Source organism: Malus domestica, chromosome 06, assembly GCF_042453785.1.
Source record: "Malus domestica chromosome 06, GDT2T_hap1".
NCBI classification, from domain to species: Eukaryota; Viridiplantae; Streptophyta; class Magnoliopsida; order Rosales; family Rosaceae; genus Malus; species Malus domestica.
Window position 1 is genome coordinate 8477820 of NC_091666.1, and position 21774 is coordinate 8499593.

Consider the following 21774-nt stretch of genomic DNA (forward strand, 5'->3'; position numbering starts at 1 on the left):
CCCGTACACTGTGAAGCACTGAAGCATACATTCAGATAGGGCATGCAGCCCTAGCTTGCTCCTTACCGCACCAGATGAGAGCTCCTTTTGGGCCTCTGTTCTTAGGCATGTTACCCATATCAACCCAGCCCATTTTATTGGGCCCTAACTGTATGGTCTCAATTTGCTCAGCCCACCCGTGGGCTTTAGCCATTATTTTTTGGGCCCCGAGTTTAATTGCCCATTTTTTCTTTTATAATTTTTCACCCACACTTTATTATTGGCCCGAAGTCCAAATAATTAATTCAATTATAATTCTAGACCTGAATATCTATTTGCATATTTCCTTGTTGCATATTTCTGTATATATATATTTGTGTTTGTCTTCTGGAACATATGAACCTGAAGTTCATAATTCTTTCGAAACCTGAAGTTCCTAGAAACATGCCTTGTTTAAAAACCTGAAGTTTTCCTTTAAAATATCACCCATAAAAACCCGAAGTTTTTTCATGTAAATTTAAACCAATAAATGTCTATTAGAACCTGAATGTTCTACTCATATGTGAATGGTTCAATTCTTTCTCCATTACACTAACCACATTCCTGTCCATTAATTTTGTGATAGGGACATGTCGAATTTGAACAAACTCGACTTCACCGCTTTAGAGGTCTCCAGAAGAAACTACTTCAACTGGGTCCAAGATGTGAAGCTCCACTTCATCACAAAGAATTTATGTCCTGCCATTGAAGATGAGATGGACAACCCAATTGGTGAAGTTGAGAAAGCCACTGACATGATCTTCCTTCGAAGGCACATTTATGATGCACAAACCAAGTACCTTACTCAAGAAGATCCACAAGCATTTTGGATCGATTTGGTTGATCGATTCAATCGCCAAAATGACATCTTCTTACCTGAAGCAAGACACGACTGGCAGCATCTACAGTTCCAAGACTTTAAGTCTATGAATAAATATAATTCTAAAGTTTGTCGAATCCGATCACTTCTCAAGTTCTGTAACGAAAACTTAACCGAAGAGGATCTCTTAGAGAATGTCTATTCGACCTTCTCTGTTACCAATATTGTCCTGCAGCAATAATATAGGGATAAGAAATTCAATAAGTTTTCAGATTTGATCTCTGTTTTACTTTTCGCTGAAAAGCATAATCAGTTGATGAAAAATCATCAAGCTCGACCTACTGGGGCGACTGTTGTGCCTGAAGCACATTATAGCACAAACCAATGCCCAAAACGTCAACATAAGAGTGGTAGGGGCGGCTAGAAGCCACCCCATCAAGGTCAATAAAGCCAAAGCCCATCTAAGGGAGGAAACCAAGCCCAGAAGTGCCCTAACCTCCCTCATAAGTCCTCAAACTTTAAGAATAAGGGAAAAACACCTGACACCATGGATGCGTACCTGTGGTACCACTGTGGTTCAAAGAAACATTGGTCCCGTGTTTGCTGTGCTACCTAGAATGTTGTAGCTGAATATCATTCTCATCGTAAGAAGTTTGAATCGAACTTTATGCTAGTGGATCAATTGAAGAGTACCAAAATGTAAGTTTTCAACTTTCAAGAGGCTATTACCCACCCCTATGGAAGATTAGAATTTTATACATGATTTGTTTTTAGCTTATTATTTGTTGGTGATTTGTTTTTAGATATTAAGTTTTTTTTTTTAATTACCACCCTTTGATACTTAAATTATTTTGAATGGATATTTATTTTTAGAACTTTTATGCATGTGACCGATTCAAATTAATTTTTTGTTCTATGTATGACTATTAGGAAAGTTAGTTGTCTAGAAGATAATGCAACTACATACCGTTTTGTGTGAACGCATATATTTCACTTACTTCGTACCTAAGAATGCACCTCTGACAACCCTTTCAAGCCTATCCAACCTGATTGAAGAATACAGTAAGGCACGTATAATGTTGTCCAATGGTACAATCTTGACCACTGAATATGCATTTTATTCTCCACTTTCTGGAAGAACATTGTTGAGTTCAAGCACTTTAGAGATAATAATTACCACACTGAAACCTATGTAGAAAGTGGAGTTGAATTTTTGTGCATAATTTCCTACAAATATTTCCAGAAGCGTATTCTAGAGAAGATGGAGCATATCCCGAGTGGTTTGTATACTACAACCATATGCCCTATAGAAAGCCATTATGTGGCTGGCCCTACCTCAGGGACCGCGTACGAAATTACACTTTGGCATAATTGTTTGGGACACCCTCGATAAACAATGATGCACCATATCCTCAAATCTTCACAAAGGCATCCACAACCCAAAATTTATGTTCGATGCAAGGAATTGCATGTCAAACCTACTTTATGGGAAAACTTATTATTAAGCCTTCTTATAACAAAATTCGTTCGAATCCTCCTATTTTTCTACAAAGGATTCAGAGGGACAATTGTGGACCGATTCACCCTCCTTGCGAACCATTTAGATATTTTATGGTATTGGTTGACGCTTCTGCACATTGTCACACATGTGCTTGTTGTCCACAAGGAACACTGCATTCTCCAAACCGTTGGCACAGGTTATTAAGCTCAGGACTCACCACCCTAATTATCCGATCAAATATATTTAATTGGATAATGCTGGAGAATTCACATCTAAAACTTTTGATTACTATTGTATGTCAGTTAGGGTTTAAGTTGAACATCTTGTACCTTATGTTCATACCCAGAAAGGCCTGGTAAAGGCATTCATTAAGCGCTTACAAATGATTGCTCGATCGTTGGTCATATGTACCAAGCTCTTGATCACTGCTTGGGGCCATGCAATATTGTACGCAACCATGTTGGTCCGCTTGAGGCCTGTTGCGACACAACAATATAGCGCCCTTCAGTTGGTTACCAAATACGAACTTGACATATCACATCTGCGTGTTTTTGGTTGTGCAGTTTATATGCCGATTTTGTCGCCCTTACGTACAAAATGGGGCATTAGCAAAGGATGAGAATCTATTTCGGATATGATTCTCCTTCAATTATTTGTTACTTAAAACCTTTGACAAGCGATCTTTTTACCATTCGTTTCGCGGATTGTCACTTATAAGACAGTCTTCCCATTGTTAAGGGGAGATAAGAATGTCACCGTTCCTGAAAAATGATGCAAATTATCTTTGACAACTCCAACTTTGTCTCATTTAGATCCCTACACCGCTCAATCTGAAACTAAAATGTAGCACCTATTAGATCTTCAGAGCATAGCTCAGAGCATGCCAGATGCTTTCACGGATCTAGTGCGAGTGACAAGATCACACATTCCAGCTGCAAATGTGCCTACAAAGATAGATGTACCAAATGTACGACGGACTTCCCTCTTGGAGGCCCGGGATGCCACCTTGGCCGATCCACGTACATTAGCGGCTTACCAATCCTCTGCCCCTACACAAAAGCATGGCAGACCACTTGGTTCAAATGATTCACACCCCCAGAAGAGGAAACCCACGTTACATGTTGTTGAGCTTATCGTGAATCCGATTATTGCTTACTCATTCTATCCAAGTCATGAGGAAATTCTAGATTACGGAAGCATCCTTGAAAAACAAATCCACCTCCTGAAAATCGAGAGATTTTGGTCCATTATGCTAGCTTAGATGATGTTTGGTGTAGAAACGAGATGATCATCAATGATGCATTAGCATAAGCAGTAATTACTAATGAATGTCGACGTATAACTAATTGGTCAAACTGAAAACAAGCAATCCATGTCAAACTCAATTCGTTTGCGAATCATAAGGTGTTTGGACCTGTAACTTTTACTCCTCCACATATGAAGCTCATCAGGTACAAGTGGGTTTTCGTTCAGAAGCATAATGAGACGAACAAAATTGTGCATTACAAACGAATTGATATGACGAAACTTATTCACCCGTTATGGATGTGATTACTTTTCACTACCTTATCAATTTGGTAGGTTTCGAAAAACAGAGTATGCAGCTAATGGACATAGTAACTACGTATCTCTATAGGGATTTTGATATGAATTTTTTTATCAAAGTTCCCAAATGACTTACATTGACTAGATCAAATATTTCCATAACCTCGGAACACGCTCTCAATTCGGCTGATGCGTTCACTCTATGGTTTGAAGCAATCTCGAAGAATGTGGTATAACCATTTGAGTGAGTATTTGATTAGTCAGGGATATATGAACAATGAACTATGCCTTTGCGTGTTCATTAAGAAGTCACTTGCAATTGTTGCAGTTTATATCGACGACATGAACCTTATTGGAACTCCTGAAGAGAACGAGAGAACTGTTGCACACTTGAAGTTAGAATTTGAGATGAAAAATCTAAGAAAGACTCGATACTATCTGAATCTCGAGATAGAGCATCGTTAGGATGGAATCTTTATACATTGATCGAACTACACCCAGAAGGTGTTGCGCCGCTTTAACGAGGATAAAGTGAAGCCTTCAAGTACTCATATGGTCATTTGATTGCTAAATGCAAAACGAGATCCCTTTAGTCCGAATGAGGATGATGAAGAGATTTGGAGGTCGAAGTTCCTTATCTAAGTATGATAGGCACTTTATTGTACTTAGCTCAATGCACTAGACCTGATATCTCATTCATGTTAATCTTTTGGTAAGATACAATAATGCACCGACACACAAACACTGAACTATTGTTAAAGACATATTTTGGTACCATAAAGGTATTACAGATCCAGGCTTGTTCTACCCCTACGGATCCTCAAGAGATGCCACACCCCTTATCTCAAGTCGATTCTAGCCTTGTTGGTTATGCCGACACATGATACTTATCTAATCTGCACAAATCGCGCTCTTAAACGGGTCATGTCTTTACAGTTAGAGGCACCGCAATCTTTTAGAGGTCAACTAAATAGACCTTAGTTGCCACTTCGTCTAACCATGCTGAAATTCTCGCCTTACATGAAGTAACTCAGGAATGCTTCTGCCTGAGAGCAGTTGTGGGCCATATTCAAAGCTCCTGGAATATTTACTTTGTCATTGAAGTCCCGACTACGATCTATGAAGATAACACATCATGCATCGAGCATCTAAAATAGATTTACATCAGAGGAGACAACCCCAAACACATTGCGTCGAAGTTCTTCTTCTCACATCAACAACATGAGCATCAAAAGATTGAAGTCATGCAAATCCATTCAAAAGACAATCTGGCCGACCTATTCACCAAATCACTACCGAATGCGACGTTTCAGAAGCTTGTTCAAGGAATAGGTATGCATAAACTTTCTGAGTTATAACACTGTTAGTTCTCTTTGGAATTATGTCAAACTCAGGGAGAGTATCCTGAAGTATACTTGCTTGATCTTAATGTACTCTTTTTCCCTATGATTAAGAGTATTTTTCTCTTTGGGTTTTTGCTACCTAACGAGGTTTTAACGAGGCACCCACCTTGGGGTTATCATATTCTTGATGATGTCCCTTAGACGTTTCATTTAACTTTGCATTTTCTCAAGCAATTTTTCCTTAGACTTGGTTTTTGTCCTTACTTGGATTTTACCATAGCCATTGGGTTTTTTTGTGAGACTTAGTTCCATATGCGAGTTCCTACATTACTTTGAGACTAGCGTGTTCCTAGAATTAGTGTTGACGAGTCGACTTCATCAACTCTACATGATGCCGAATCTACTTGAGTAGTTAAACACTCAAGGGGGAATGTTATGAACATTGTATTTAAGTATGATTGTGTAAATCTTAGATTAGATTTGATACTAGTTATTCTTCCTTATTAAGACTTATATTCCTTGGAGGAGAAGGATTATTCCCTCTCTTATTACTATAAATAAAGGCACGGCGTATGAGGAATAACACATCCTCTCTCCCCTCTCAGATAAAATAAGCCACAACAACCGTTGAATTTCTATTCAACAATTTAATTAATGAAGGCCTTGCCGCTCAACATCCTTCAAATACCTAAAAGAGTTTTGCGCTAACGGCATGCTTATTTACAAGAATAGGAATTTGAATCATTTTTATCCTTGAGTTTTGTGTTTACTAAAATATGAGTATGAGAATCATTGCACTCCTTAACTTTTTCCCATATTTATTTACGCATATGAAATCAGAAAAGTGTAAGTTTCCCTGCTTTCTTATCACTCAGTACTACGATCTAGTGGTATTCCTCTTCACTTGTAAGTGAGAGGTCCTAGATTCAATTTTCGCCAAATGCAAATTTGAACCATATTATTGCTAACTCATTGTGAGGTTAAGCCCACTCCCCACCCGTTTATTGTAGATAACATCGTTTGTCCAAAAAACAAAAAAGGTAAAAAAATTCTCAATTTCTTCATCTTTTTTTTTTCAATTTTGTTAAGTAAACATACCCTAACAACCTCCAAAACCCTACAAGGTCTCGAAAAGCACCCTAAAAGAACATGTCAACAACAATCAACGAACTCCTCAACATATTGATCACTCGATTGGAATCAACCGCACCAACCCTCATCATTCCATAATTCTAAATGTGTCTAATACTAAGCTTTTGGTATTTGCTTAAGTGGCAGGGAGTGTGAATAAAAGTGAGTAACGATTAGGATAAATCAAGCATTGTATGTAACCAAACAAACACAATGCATAATATTAGGGATAAGTATTAAACCGGTCCAACTTTTCAAATCAGCCAAACCAAACCAAACTAATAAAAATCAAGCCCTTTTTTTTTTTTACAAATGATACTATCTACACTAAGAGAGGGTCGAGAAATAGGCTAAGCCTTACAATGAGCTATCAATAAGTGAAAAGGAATATCATTAGATCGTAGTACTAAGTGGCAAAATTAAATGGTTTTAGTTTCGAGAAAAAAAGAAGGTAATATAGGTCCAAATAGAATCAAACCATAATTAGTTTGGATTGGTTAAGTTTAGGCTATATGGAAACCGTCAATGTTTTAATACAATGATATACTTACACTTCGGTGTGAAAACTGTTTATATTTTGGTATTAAATGTGTCATTCACAAGTGTCGAATTTAGACATCTTATTTACAAATAGAGAAAAATACATAACATTTTCAAAAAATCTAAAATACAGTGGATTGAAAAGAAAGACTATAACCACTAAAGTAATTCAACATTTTTTTTAACAAACAATATTATCTATACTACAGGATAATGGAGTGAGTCAAGCCTTACAATGGGCTAGCCATAAGCCATAATAATGTGGTTGGCGAAAATCGAATCTAAGATCTCTCACTTACAAATAAAGAGGAATATTATTAGACCGTAGTACTAAGTGGTTTAAGCAATTCAACAATTGTCCAAAAATAATTAGTTAAATTCCTCTTTTAAGTCTTTTTGGGAAGTGGCAGTTGGTACTTGGTACTAGACCCGTAAACGGGTCGAGTTTATTGGGTTTAGATCGGGTTCAACCTAACCTGTTAAACTAACGGGTCACCCGAACCCAACCCGTTTAAACCCGTTTCACCAATTAACCTTTTTTTTTTTTTTTTTTTACACATTTCATCCAAATCAATTACACCCATTTTTAGCATTCTAGTGCTAGCCACCTCCTTCCTTCATTTGGTTTGTGTGCATATGCAAGTCCTGGAGTGATTTGATGAACACCTAGAGCTTCATTACGATGCACAAGAATACAAGATTGGGAATGTCACAAAACATGTTTATGTCTGTCATGTCTACTTTGCCTCAAGAACTAAATGAAACAATTACAACCACGACCCATGGTTGCAACGAGCGTTGCTGATCGATAAACCGGGAGGTTGCCACATATAAACTTCCTCACCCAAAGAACCATGTAGAAACACATTTTGAACATCAAGTTGATTAATAGGCCAATAAAATGGATAACAACTGATTAAATTAACCTGACACTAGCATGATTGTGTTTTTATATAGTAGAATTCGACTTTCTATCAATTACATGCGTCTCCGAATCTTAACATAGATTGGGAAATTGTTTAAGTAAAACACAGTAATTCTCTTTCTCAAGTCTCAATCAATGTCTCACTACAAAGTCTACAGTGGCTCTATTTCTTCTTGCATTGCATGATTGCGTTCTCTGCTGCTTTTTTGCCAACCTTCTTCTTGCATTACATCCTCTGCTCCTTTTTTGCCTTCAACATTCACCTTAAGTGAAATTTCCTTGACAAGTGAAATTTCCATTAGTAAGAAGCTTGTCACAATAAAAGTAAGTATTAATCTTGCACAATCCATCCTAATCATTAAACATCACAGAAAAATATCTTTAAAAGAACAAGTTAAAATACATACCATGCTTAATCAAGACTAATACTACTAACAAGCTGAGATGCAATTTGAGAGCAGAAAAGAAAAAACTACTATACTCAAAGAGAGCAAAAAACAAAACAAAACATTAATGTCTTTAAGGAAATGGCATGCTATCAATTGATGTAGTTACAGGGACGAAAACTAACTAAGACCTAATCAATGCCTGTTCTTTCTCTCGTCGACAATCGACAACAGCCTCGAAACTAAAGATTTAACCTAAGACCTAATCAATGCAAAAACAAGAGACATAATTTAAAAACAAAAGAGAGAAGGAAACATCATTATGAGTCAAAATATATGAGTTGAAAATTGAGGAACCACCGGAAAAAATTAGATCTGGACTAGTTTCTACCTAAGGTGAATCCTTTATCACTATCAGTACCTCCACAGATAGACACCGATAAATGATATGTCATTAGTTTCATAATGTATTACTGCAATCTGCTTCTTAGTTATTTGTACTTGTAGGCAACAGTAGTTGGTCAAGACTCCCTTGTAAAGTCATCTTCTTCCCTACTTAAAGCTAGAAGGGGCAAAATATCAAGCCTGTTAGGCGAAGTCCTTCTTGCCAATCGCTCATCTCTTACTTGCTGTAAGGATCAGTTTGTGTCACTAAAGAATTCAAATGATCTATTCCGAAATGAGAAAAAGCTACCTATTTGTGAGAGGGAAACTATGCAATGTCAAGACAGTAAATATAAAGTATGACTTCAAATTAATTACTAAAGTTCAATGTAATAGAGGAAAACAATAAACATCCAACCCAAACTCCAGAGTCTCAAGTCTGGGTAATTCACTACAGGGTCTCAAGTCTCAATCAAATTAATTACTAAGCAGTAAGTACCTATGAATATAGAATATAAGAAGCACCTTAAAAGGGAAACATTTCGAAGGCTAGGAGAAAAATAGATGGAAATATGTAAGTATGAGCAAGATGCCTATACAGGGAGGATATAGAAACTTACTGAGTAGTAACTTATGTTGTTCGTATCAATTTCAGTAAAACCAAACAACAACAACAACCCAATTCCAATCCAAAAACCAACCAAAACAAAGAAAATTCAATACTTTTAGCTTCATGAACCTCGGAATCGCAAAACATGAGCCTTAACGAATTACACACCTCGGCATTAACGAATCGCAAACTCAGTACTTTTAACTTCATGAGCCTTAACGAATCGCAAAACATTTCTTCTTTCGTCATCCATTACTTTTAATCGATGTGAAGAAATAGGTAAATTAACAGCTCCAAATTACCCAAAAATGGAAATTTTAATCGGAGAATATAGAAATGAACAAATTTTACACAAAACCCATGAACAAAAAGCAAAACCCATTATCCAAAACACAACCAAAAAATTTATAAAAAAAAAAACCAAAGGTGGAAGGGAATGAGCACAACCCATGAACAAATTTCAATCTGTATATTGTTACGCATGAAAGAAGAGGTGGAAGAGAATCAGAGCTTACCAGAGAGAGAGAGAGTGGTGGATTCAGAAGGGAAAGAGCACAGCAATGGCCGATGAGTGATCTCTTAGTACTTTTAGAGATTACAGAGAGGTTAGAGAGAGAGAAAAAGAGCAAAGTCATGCGACGGTGCGAGAGAAACGTGAGGAACTTGAGCCTGAGGGTTTTCTACTAGGACTGTTAAAATTACACAAAAGTCCTCAATAACGGGTTTCACAGGTTCACTCAAAATGACTCGTTATTTAACGGATTGACCCGTTTATCACCCACCTGAATACTAATTTTAACGGCTCGGATTAAAAATATCAGGTCTACTTGGTAGCGAGTCACTCGTAAACAAAAACGACATCAGAGTACGGACCTAAGCTTCAGTTTGTGGAGGAGGAAAAAGGATAGGCGCGCCACCATTATCAGCACAGACGGACACAGAGAGATAGAAAATGAACCTCGTCCAAAGGGCATCTCCAAGCCTCCCCAAGCTTTTCGGACTTGCCAAGAGGCCCTTCAAGTCCTTGAGATTCCCAGGGGAGCCCCTCGACTCTTCGTCTTCTCTCCCCCCTCTCTCCTACGGAATCCACGTCTTCCATTGCCCCGTAAGTCCTCTCTCTGTCTCTCTCTCTCTGTCTCTCTGCGTGCAGATTTGCATTTGCTTTCATTTTCTCTCTTTCTATTTTCCGGGAAACCAAACCGGTTATAAGGGATTGCAAATGGGTTTTATTGGAATAGGATGCAGTTGGGATTGTGGCCAAGCTATCGGATTGCATTGCTTCTAAAGGCGGAAACATTCTCGGCGCCAGCGTCTTCGTGCCCGAAAACAAGCACGTTTTTTATTCCAGAAGGTACCCTTTTGCCATTTCTGCTTGATTCATTTGCCAAATTCCTCAGATTTCATTTGCAAAGTCAAATTTATTTATTTATTTTTTATAAAAAGTATGAATTTTTCTGGTTGGTTTTGTTTGGATGGATTGATGACAAATGTCAAGGCTTGGAGTGAATTTTATATGATTGTTATTGGTACTGTGTGATATTTTTATGATGCGAAATCTAGTAATTCAATCAATGGGGTTTGCTAGTTAAAAGGAAATAAAGATTAAAGTACTCCAAGGTCAGTTTTTTACAGGAATCAGTTTAGAGCAATGGAGCATGTCGGTTTGACAGGTTGCTATTGTTTGATGCAATATTTCAAATTGCACGTATTCTTTAGTTTAATAGAACCAGGTGCACAGATAAAAAATCTAACTCTCTGCAACTTGGCAGCGAATTTATTTTCGATCCTCTTAAATGGCCAAGAAAGGAAATGGATGAGGATTTCCATAAGCTGTCGTTAACATACTCTGCAATGAGATCTGTTGTCCGGGTTCCAAATCTCGACCACAAATATAAGATTGGTGTCCTTGTCTCAAAGCAGGTGTTGCCATTTGTAAAGTTTCTTATAGGTGTACACACTGATGGTCATACACCCACGCTGTTTTAGATTATGGTGTTGTGCATTATAAAACCGTCCTTATGCTGCTGCAGGATCATTGCCTGGTAGATTTATTACATCAGTGGCAGGAAGGCAGGCTTCCAGTAGATATAACTTGTGTAATAAGGTGAGCTTTTTGGAGGTTTTTCACTGTTTTAGTTCATAATTTTGGTTCTCAGAACTTTGACTGTGGTTGTAGCACTGTTTTTCCTCAGTAATCATCATAGAGGTCCAAACACCCATGTGCATCGTTTTCTAGAAAGACACGGTATACCTTATCATTATCTAAATACAACCAAGGATGACAAAAGAGAAGGGGAGATACTGGAGTTGGTTCAAAACACTGATTTTTTAGTTCTTGCCAGGTACATGCAGGTAAATCAGGTTACATTTTCACCATTCAATTATCATTTCGAACTTTATACATGGTTGGCTATTGAAGTTTGTAGTGATGACTGGAGGAACACGCTTTCTCCTGTCCTTTCATAATAACAGTCAAAATAGTTAGATTGAAATCCATCAAAACCTAAAGCGTCCGCTCTTGTAGCTTTTACTCGACGATTACTATATATTATAAAGAAAAAACTCTTTAAATTAAGGAAGAAACAAAAGAATAGAGAAGGTGGACTATTTGTTGCAAAAGGGTTAAACGAGCAGTTAAGAACTTAAGAATTGTTTTTATTTACACAGATATTATCCGGTGATTTTTTAAAGAGCTATGGAAAGGATATAATTAACATTCATCATGGCCTTTTGCCATCATTCAAAGGTGGAAAACCATCTAAACAGGTTCACACTTCTCGTCATTCTCTGTGTTTGTTGCCCTTTAAAGTATATCTATACTTTCATCCTAACTGTCTATACATGTTTAATTTGCTAGATTATGTTCGCAGGCTTTTGATGCAGGGGTGAAGCTTATTGGTGCAACAACTCATTTTGTGACGCAAGAACTTGATGCTGGGCCTATTATTGAACAGATGGTAAATACGAAGTTCTTTACTGCTGCTATGAAATTTACCCTTGTTTTGTTTAGGCTTTGAAATCCTTGTGCTGTATTTTTGGTTTTGTGTCTCTGACAGTATAAGAGGATTTTGGGCATTGATTGCTGATTATTCTCGTGTTTGTTGTTGTTTGATAGTATTACACATTTACTTTGATCCATAGAAAGCTTTGGTCTTTTCTAGGCAAGTTGAGATGAAAATATGACCAGATCAAACAGCTGAACCAAGTTACTTATAATGTAGATCATAGTGGAAACAATGACTTTGCTACCCACCCATAACATGGTTGGGTGGGATAGTCCTAGTTAAACATAAATATATCTAAGTTCTAACTTATTACAAATCATAATGCTTTCAAGTGGCCTACTGTCAGAATCTCACTACAATATGGGAACGATATGGTAAATGTTCGTCTCTCAATAATCAGTGTTTTCGAATGTTTGACTGCATTTTGGATCAATAATTCCAGATAGAATTCGCCAGGGTAGTAGGGACTTCTCAAATTGAACTCACTGTGTTCAGGTACTGGAGACAATTTGAATTGAAAGACTGCGAAGCCAAATTATCTTGGATAAAACCATGTATACTTCAGGTTTGGTGTGACAACTGTGTTTCTGTGCTGTGGGAAACGCTAGGTCCAGGGGCAGAACTAGAATAAGGGGGCCGCTCTAAATTTGATTAAAGCTTGGGCGGTTCGTTTACTTATTTCAAAATTTGTACCAAGTTATCAAATATTGTACCATATGTTTAGAATAAGAAATTAAATACCAGTGAAGCCATGGCCAATACATAGGCCCGTCACTTTCTAGGTCATGTGATGTATGGATACCATCTACTGTAAGGATTAGCAGTGAACCCAGTTACTGAAATTAGTCAAGATGCCCTTATTAGCTTCTTGAATATATTTCTTAGTTCAAGATGCATTTTATTAACTAGGGAAATTGTTTTTAGAGGAGAACCTGATAATCCTTGTCCCTGGTTAGCACCTTGAAGATAATACTGTTTGGATTCTGGAATAATTAACCTGAAACATGTCAGATGTTTTCTCTGGGTTTTAAGGTATAACATTCATTTATGAGTGATGATAAAATGGTCAGGCACAGAGGGCCTTGGGTTAGCTTTAGCACTCTATTGAATCATTGTGGCTCAATCCATCAATTAATATTCCATTCTGGTACCATGATTATAAATTTAATATGGAGGGGTTGTGGGTTACATTCTGTAATTGTTAGTGCGTAAATTTTGTTATTGAAGGTAGTACGAAAAGTATATGCTTCTGAAGAATTTGTACAACTCTTGCTGACTTCTGTTATATGGTGACTCAACCAGCGGTTTGGTCATACACCAAATCATCTAGGTAGTAATTGCAATTTGTTCAGAAACAGACTTGCATTTAGATTATATGTTGTAAATAATATCTGTGCGCAATGCCCCTCGGCGGGGCTTTGGCAATTAGATCTATTAACCAAGCATTGATATTCAATGAGAGTAATTGTTGCAATTCATAAAGTTATAATACATTTGATCCAATATGCAGGTTGCGAGAGTTTCACACAGAGATAACTTGCAGACTTTTGTGCAGAAATCGGAGAACGTCGAAAAACAATGCCTAACGATGGCTATCAAGTCATACTGTGAGCTGCGAGTATTACCTTACGAGGATAACAAGACTGTTGTATTTTGATGGAAAAAGAGGTGGTTGAACTCTGTTTGTACATTAAAATCATTTGTATGAAAAGTTGCAATACATGTTTGCCATTTTTCTGCAAGTCTTTACAAATTTGTTGTGTACCAGCTTTCGAACTTTAGCGAGTGTACTTTCAGTTTTACCTGTCATGAAAAAAACTCGTCATACGTAACAGGGAAGAAAAATTGTGGAATACTATGGCTGTGGCAACGTATTTGACTCATCGTCGTTCTACAAATTTTCTTCCAGTTACAAGTCAGAGAAGTTGCCAAAGGCACATCAGAACATCTAAAGTTGTTTTCTTACAACTTTTTACTTACACCATAACATCTCAAGTTATTTGATTTATCGTTCACAAAAGAATCAAGAGACATAAATAAATAGTGTGCAAAAGGAGAAAATACATGTAGAAACCATTTCGCTAAAAAATTATTTAAATAAGAACATAGTTAGAAAGTTAGATTTTGTTTTCACTATTAAAAGAGAGATTTTATTTGTTACTATTGAGGGAATCCAACGTAATTAATCTCTCTTTCTCTCTCTCTAAGTCAAACCTCAGGCCTTTTACTTACAAATGAAGAAAAATACCACTAAACCGTAATGCTAAGCAACCTTTGTGTGTGAAGTAATCTAAGAAAAAGTTTGGGATCGTAGGTATCCCATTCAAAAGGATGGTAGGAACAGAAGCTGACCACGAGCAATACAAATGTGCCCATTGTTCGGGCAATCCAGTTTGGTTAGGTTCTCCTTGTCCTGTATCCTTAACACTAACATGCGCTATCATGGGTTCTGTCGCCAGGCAATCACCTTCCATGATGATAAGTTGATCATGCTCGGCGCGAAACATGGCTAATAAAACATATGTCATGTTTACGTGGAAGTCACCAAGCCCCAGTACATATCCTTCCTTGCCCCCTATGTGGTTCATAAACCCATCTAACCAGGCTTGTGCTTCTTTTGGCAATATTAATTCAGGCACCGCTTCCTCTCGGGTTATGCCGAAGTTCTGCACCTGCATTAGGCTCTTATCAACCAACAATGGTGAAGGTATCCCTTTCTCGGGCGAAATTGTTCCAAAATAGCTTGGTTCTGGGCTCCACTTAGGTGTTGGCTCCACTTAGGATTCTATATTTTCCCGGGTGAAGGCTCGGTGGTGCATGGTCTCCTTCCTCTTCAGTCTTGCTACTGGCTTTCTCTACCTCCTTCTTGGTTCTCCAGCGGATTTAATTCTTTCCTTCAATAGGTACCTTGTTTACCTCTCCATTTTTAGAGGTCTTTGAGGTGGTGGGGGCCTTCAATGAGTTCATGTAGGCTTTATGTTGCCTTTGGACTCTCCTGATCATGGAAGCTCCCATCTCTTTAACGGGCTTTCCATCCCTTCTAACTATATACCATCTCCGCCCAAGTCGGGCAACATTCTTTTTAGTGACTGGGTTCACTGTCTTTTCTTTTATTCTAACATCATTGGCATAACTTGGTTGAGGTGGCCTTACGTCTACCCACCTTTGTGTCTCGACCTTCTTGTCATCTACTTCTTCTGAAGCTTCATAGTTTCTGAATACTTCTAACAAGTTCTTTGGTCGAGAGTCTCATCCCAACCTCTGGAAGACACTCCGAGATGTTTCCTTTTTGGCTGCCCGCGTGATATCTCTATGGGATTCCTGCTCTTCTTTTCCTCTTCTCTTGATCAATTCCTGATCGATGATGGCTCTTGCAGCTGGAACTTCAAGCTCGCACTCACATTGACATTTATTGCATAAAACCACCCCTTTGATTATTGCTGCCTTAGGCTTTTTAGGCAACTTGATAGCTCCTTCCGTCGACCTATCAATTTGTCGCCTTTCAACTCTTACTTCCTCGGTAGCTTTTTCTTTCCCTTTCTCTGCCCACATTAAATTGATCATGTTTACGGGGGCTTGTAGAAAAGGATCAGCACCTGTTACTGCATTAGTTTGAGATTCTCCCAATGTTTGCACTATTTCTAGCCCATATTGCCCCTTGTTATTCAATGAGAACGACAAGGGGTCAGACAATTTGGGCTTCTTGATCTCATTCAAAGCTAACTAGCTGGCTCCGGTTTCTTCCTTGTTCTTTTCCTTATCCCCTTCTTCTTTTAGTAAAGGGAACAAGGAAACAGCTGGTTCCTTCGTAGGGCTAGACTGGTTTGCTGTCCTTCAAACATTATCATTTTCTGGAGTAAAGTGCTCAAGTTCTGACCTTCTTTGCGGATTCATGAAACAACCTTTGTCCATTTCTTCTTTAGCTCCCCCAAAGTTTTTCTCCATATTTAGATAACTTTTCTCCAGGCTTTTCAAGATAGCCATCAGGGTAGCCTGTAGATGTTATCTTGTAACTTTTCCTTCTGACTTCTTAGAAGAAGTCAGGCTTTCCGCTAAGATGGGTCCTTGCAAGTCTTTGAAGAGATTTGTCATGTTGGATCTTGGTGTGTAGTGGGGTGATTTCTATTTTGCTCCCCACCTGAAGGTTTGTTCCTTCCTTCGCCTTCTTGGCATACAAGATTTGATCTTACCGGGCGTGCCAAAACTATGTTCGGGTAGGAATGTCGCCTGTGGGAGTTCCTGGCTCGAGCACACAGCTCCCCGCGGAGTTGGCACTTTGGTTGACTATCAGGTTCTCGCTTTGTTTGTCGGGTTGCAAGAAGAAGACATAGTTAATTCTGAAAGGTGCCTTTGTCGAGCCTTAAGTATAGGCCGTGAGCCTCGCAATCAAAACTAACTTAAGTGCTGAGGCGTGCCACTACCATCTCAGTAGGGCAGATGTAAAATGTGTAGATTTAAGCCGATTACTTGCACCCCAAGTTACTCTAACTTCTCATTATCAAAGGATTGTCGTGGATGGGTTAAGTCCACATTAGATTCTTTTCTATGCCTTGAGATCAAGGACTTTTGTGTATCTTGTATGGTAAAAGGGCAGAGGTCCGAATCTAATCAAGGCATTAAGTGGATTCACTCTTAAGATAGTAAAACCATTTAATTAAAACCAGATCTGAGAGTAAGCTGAACTTTGGATCATTAAAAGACCTAAAATGATTCGAATACATACTAGGGAATTCATTACAACACCAGATCTATTAACTAAAAGACAAAATAGAGGGAATTGGGCAAGACTGAACTTTGTCGGGCAAGGCTGGACCTTTCGCCGTTTTTTTTTCTTTGCCACTACAGGGATTTGAGGGTTTCAAGGGAGAATGGATGACAAATAAATTTACACAAGAGAATCGATATTACTGGTGAGCAGCAGAGCTATTAAACTAGACAAAAGATGACTTTTGTGAGGGCTGATCCTGAAAAGGATTGAGGTTGGGGGCTCACTACAGCTTCGTATGCAAATCTGGCTTGAGCAGAACTTGTGTATTTGTTTGTTTGATTGGTTGAGTGTCTTTGATCTCTGGGCCCTCTTCCTCCTTTTATAGGCGAATTAGCCTAACTGCTTGCAACTTGGTTCCTGCCCGAAAGCAACTGAGGGGTAATGACTCATCAGTAATTAACGTACTCTGCCATCCAGAAAGTGTTTTTGGGCTAATAGTAGGCTGATTTCCATCAAGTGTCACTTCTTTCAAGCTACTAGCCTTTGCATTTAATGTGGAATCATCATTTTGCCTTTGGCTGGGCAAATGGGTTTGATGCTGGGCCTTCGGGTAGAGTCATGCTTCCTGGGCTTCTTTTTCGGGCTTCTCTTCCTTCAGCCCAAAGTTCAAATATTAACCCAAACACCCATGATGCTGACTGCAGAGACAAATGTAATGCTGATCACTGGAAGGAGAAATGTTTAGAGTTGCCAAGCAAGTGTTCTGCTGGCTTTTGTGTGTGCCCGTTTGGCCCTGAACACTCTGCTGAGAGAGTAATCTCATCTTCGAAATGTGTCGGTGATTCAGATTGCACCGACTTTTGTCCTACTGAATGCAATATCAAAACCTGCGTCGAGGCCAAGTGTTCGTGTGGATGTCACAGGTGGAATAATAGACGATGTTTCTTTTATTGAATGATATGAAATAAAGTTTCTGAATTTTGAAATAAACTTTCTGGATTTCATATAGAACACCAACAATTTCTGATGGAACCATGCACAAACACTCATATCCGACCACAAAATTCGCTATCTTGTAACCTATAAGAACAATGAATTGTTCGAAACCTAATATTCCTTCTTGCTCGTAAAAGAAGTATACTGCATAGTAAAAGTTTTATTTGTGGTAACTTGTACAAGTGATGAAGTGAATCATATACTATTACTTATACTTAAAAATCCCAAAGAGTGCTCAGCTTCATCAATGTAGCTGACTCGGCGAACAAGGCTTTTGATCCCATCAACCCATTTTTGCTTATGGACCTGGTTCTTGCACTTGAATTCCAGTAGACCCTGTCCGGTTTTGAGCCCGAAATAGACCTCCTCTGAAATTCCCCTTTCTTTTTTGTATGGCCAGGCAGAAGTCTCATCACAGACTCCATAAACAACACCTAGTACCAACACAACAAACATACAGATCAGATATGAACGAAGACATAACATATAGGCCTCGTTTGATAGAAAAGACTAAACTTAGGACTATCCACTACATTGAAGGCGTTTTGAAGGAAGAAATGGATGAGAACTTCCATATTTTTGTCCAAGTTGAAAGTTACTCATGATGAAAAGATATCTCTACTAGTCTCCACAAGAATGGTAGTGAATGGTCCTATCCAAGCTAGTCCTCCGCCTCCCTATCAAATGAGGCCGTAGTACTGTAAATAGAACATAGAATTTGTGCAGAAGCATTACATTTCTTCTTCTTGGAGAATGCTCCTCCGACATGCTTGCGTTTGAGTTTAACAACGACCTGAAAAGATAACATACGAATTAGGAATGCCATTTTTCTATCTGAATTTTTCTCCTGATTGTTCCTTTCACTCGATTTTGTACCTGAGATTTATTGTTGATGTACACAGAGACACGCTTCCATTGTAAAACACCTGTATACACCCATTGCAACATGTAAGTCCATTTGACACATTCAAGTTTTGACTGATTTCATGAGAATTAGAGTTTCCATAAGAGGATTTAGTTCTTATACATTTCTGTTTTTTACATAAGAATTAGAGTTTCTGGTACTTTTTATATCATCTGGAATCTGATTAGTTAATATAGATGAGTTTAATAAGTTACCTTTTCCTGTAAGTTGCAGTAGTTCTCCAACACAGGGAGGATCCTGCTGCCCTTCCACTTTACTATAAAAAGCACCAACCGAAGGACTTTCACCCATTCCTTTATCATAGGGACTAATTGCAGCATTCTTTCTTGCTTCTTTTGGTAGTCTTGTTTTCAAAGCGGATTCTCCTCGCAAAGCTAAAGAAAGACTTCGTAAGTTCGTATCAATTTACAATCCATGGCATAAAACAAGTTCATTACTTGGTACATTGGCTTTCCATTCGAAAGCTCAACCTTTTTTTTGGAAGTGAGCAAGTACCTGTAGCAGCTGCTGCTGTAAGAGTCATAAGATCACCGGGACTCCGGATGTCCACTGCTGATCTGACAGCAGATGCCACGCGATCATGATCAGCGCCGGCTAACTCAGCCATTTCGATGCAATGTGATGCCAGCAACTCTGTAGCCAAAGCCAAAGCCATGGTGGTTTTCGAGCCAGAACCATTCGAGTTCTCTGCTGCAGTTACAGCAGCCAAGGCTGCAGCAACACCTGCAATGGAGACCGCAGAATGCACTCGCGCCCTTTCTACCCGTTCCTTGTCTTTCTTCTTCACTGCACTACTACTCAAATCCGTATGGTGGAACCATTTTCCGATTGACCCCGTTCTCCGATTGTTGACAGATTTTATGATCTTGCTTGTCTGCAAGAAAGAATCAAAACAATATAAAAAACAGATCCAAAATTCAAATTAAATCACGATTTATGTAGCCAATTACAACAAGGATGATCACAACAAAGTTCAATACAAAGTAGGATAATACTTCACATGAACATTTCTTCGAGTTAAGGAGAATTGAGCTTACTAGCTGTGGCACAACAGTTGCTTCTGGGAATGTTTCGGGACTTTTTTCGACGGAAAATTGTTTTTGCTTTTGAGCTAGAGCCTTTGAAATTTCGGAAGCTGAAAGACTCCATGATCTGGACAAGAACTCCATAGGCTCCTGTGGAGTTTGTGGCTGGGGGATCGCAGGCAATGGTGCCGCGATTTTCAGCTCTTCGGCTTCTTCCGCATTCAACAGCCCATGCAAAGAATCAGTGTTACTCTTCCAAGCTGAAAAATAACCACTTTCCATTTCTTAATTCTATGTCTTTCTGCAGAAAGATTTCTCCAAATGTTCTGATTAATTACTCAAAAATTGCTTTTCTTGTTTGTGCTCATTGGTGGTGGGCTCCTATCAAAACCTCCACAATTGATGGCTTTGGCCCGTCCTTTTTCTGTGATATAGATCAATTGAGAGGTAAAAGTTAGCACACTACGGTAGATTAAGACATGATTAAAAGAAAATAGGTATAATTATCCCAGAAATTGGTTTGGTTGTTGAACCAAACCACAGTAAATGAACCGCTCCAACACTAAAAAATCTACTTCTGATGACCAAACAGTAAGGGTTTAGTATTTGGTGGAATTTGGAAGTGTACACCTGCGAAACTGCTTTTAACTTGTGCTTTTTTATAAAGCAGAAAGAAAAACTTCCAAATGCCAGAATTACATATGGTTGAAAGGACTGTTGGGAAATATTTTTAACAAGAAGGAAAAAACCAACTGGAGATTTTGTAAAATTGGCTTGGAAATGGAGGCTTCATAAAAACCCTAGTGAGAAAGAGATTTGCTTTGCTTTACTGACCTTCGTCCAATCTTGAAAGTTCTACACACGGAACAAATCAAAACCCATTTCTTTTTCTTTTTTTCCCAACAGAGTCCTTATATATAATGTGAGGATGTGAAGAGTTGTTTCGCGTAGAAAAGTTAAGAAAACAAGGACAGAAAGAGTGAGTGAGTGAGACAGAATATATTACAAAAACACATATAGGAACCTAGTGCTTTGAGCTCCCATGAATTCAGGTTTCCCCTTACACAAAAAAACAGATCAAATCATGAAAAAACAAAGAAATGAAATTATGAAATTAGGGTTTCACGCAACTCGAAAGCTAGGGAACTCCAATTTAAAGAACAGGGACAAGGCACAACCCTGGATAAGTGGGGAATGGTTTCTTAACCCACGTACAAAACAAAGCTAATTAGATTTTTATATGTGTTAAATGCGTTTACAAATACTCTTAAGTGGTTCTATGACTTATTGCCAATGGGCAATGGCTATGCACGAACGTTGACTGGACGGTGGGGACGGTTTAGGGTTTAGGCTTATGATCTCTTCTTCCGAGGCCATGGTCCCTGTGGCGGTGCTGCCTTTTATGGGCCACGCGTTGTGTGTTCGTTTGACTGAACGGCAGAATGCGAACTTTGTATGGTGGTCTTTTAGCTATATAGAATATTAAATGATTGGTTGCATGGAAAGTTAAGATAAGTGGGTAAGATATTATCATTTTTCGTTGTGAACAAATTAAGGACACCTTAAGCCCTCTAGTTAGTAAGAGCATGTTTAGCGCATCAGAAAATTTGGACTTAAATCTTATATTTGGTCTAAGTATGAGTATAAGGTTCTCTACTGCATCGGAGATTTAAAACTCGTATATAAGTCTCCCACGAAGTTGAGATCTAAATTTGGGTTTCAATATGAGATTTGAGTCTAACCTATGCCATCTAGGAAAAATGTTATAACAAAAAAGTAAGTCCAATCATCTTCAATGAACATAACCAAATTATAAAGAGTAATGCTACGGAGACTCAATTTGTAGACTAAATTTTGGAAACTAAAGGATATGGAAGTTGATAATTGGTTTATTACTTAAGTGTTAATAAAC

At 38.3% G+C, this 21774-nt stretch overlaps 3 protein-coding genes and 1 long non-coding RNA gene across 9 annotated transcripts; 2 read left to right on the forward strand and 2 right to left on the reverse strand.

Moving 5' to 3' along the window:
• The first annotated feature begins 608 nt into the window (after positions 1 to 608).
• LOC139196774 (uncharacterized) lies at positions 609 to 1079 on the forward strand. The gene has a single exon (XM_070823115.1). The coding sequence runs from the start codon at positions 609 to 611 to the stop codon at positions 1077 to 1079; it is 471 nt and encodes a 156-aa protein (XP_070679216.1).
• A 6686-nt stretch (positions 1080 to 7765) lies between these two features.
• On the reverse strand, positions 7766 to 9885 carry LOC103437096 (uncharacterized). The gene is made up of 2 exons (XR_011581949.1): positions 9719 to 9885; positions 7766 to 8101 (listed from the first exon to the last, which is right to left on the reverse strand). It is a non-coding gene; the product is annotated as an uncharacterized lncRNA (long non-coding RNA).
• A 141-nt stretch (positions 9886 to 10026) lies between these two features.
• Positions 10027 to 13939, forward strand: LOC103437095 (formyltetrahydrofolate deformylase 1, mitochondrial). 4 transcript variants are annotated; one of them, XR_011581946.1, is made up of 9 exons: positions 10055 to 10308; positions 10442 to 10554; positions 10973 to 11123; positions 11234 to 11307; positions 11396 to 11555; positions 11871 to 11969; positions 12074 to 12160; positions 12704 to 13538; positions 13719 to 13939. XR_011581946.1 is itself a non-coding variant. In XM_070823437.1 (8 exons), the coding sequence occupies exons 1-8, from the start codon at positions 10156 to 10158 to the stop codon at positions 13863 to 13865; spliced, it is 984 nt and encodes a 327-aa protein (XP_070679538.1). In that variant the 5' UTR covers positions 10027 to 10155; the 3' UTR covers positions 13866 to 13939. The 4 variants fall into 4 exon arrangements, 1 of the variants encoding a protein (XP_070679538.1); XM_070823437.1 differs by lacking the exon at positions 12704 to 13538 and having other exon boundaries at positions 10027 to 10308; XR_011581947.1 differs by lacking the exon at positions 12704 to 13538 and having other exon boundaries at positions 12061 to 12160.
• Positions 13940 to 17894: 3955 nt separating this feature from the next.
• LOC103437094 (VAN3-binding protein-like) lies at positions 17895 to 21077 on the reverse strand. Of its 3 annotated transcripts, none has more exons than XM_070823438.1 (7): positions 20994 to 21077; positions 19875 to 20286; positions 19333 to 19711; positions 19032 to 19211; positions 18789 to 18838; positions 18648 to 18705; positions 17895 to 18346 (listed from the first exon to the last, which is right to left on the reverse strand). In XM_070823438.1, the coding sequence occupies exons 2-7, from the start codon at positions 20142 to 20144 to the stop codon at positions 18108 to 18110; spliced, it is 1176 nt and encodes a 391-aa protein (XP_070679539.1). In that variant the 5' UTR covers positions 20145 to 20286; positions 20994 to 21077; the 3' UTR covers positions 17895 to 18107. The 3 variants fall into 3 exon arrangements, with proteins under 3 accessions (XP_070679539.1, XP_008373772.3, XP_008373773.3); XM_008375550.4 differs by having other exon boundaries at positions 20493 to 21032; XM_008375551.4 differs by having other exon boundaries at positions 20697 to 21017.
• Positions 21078 to 21774: the final 697 nt, after the last annotated feature.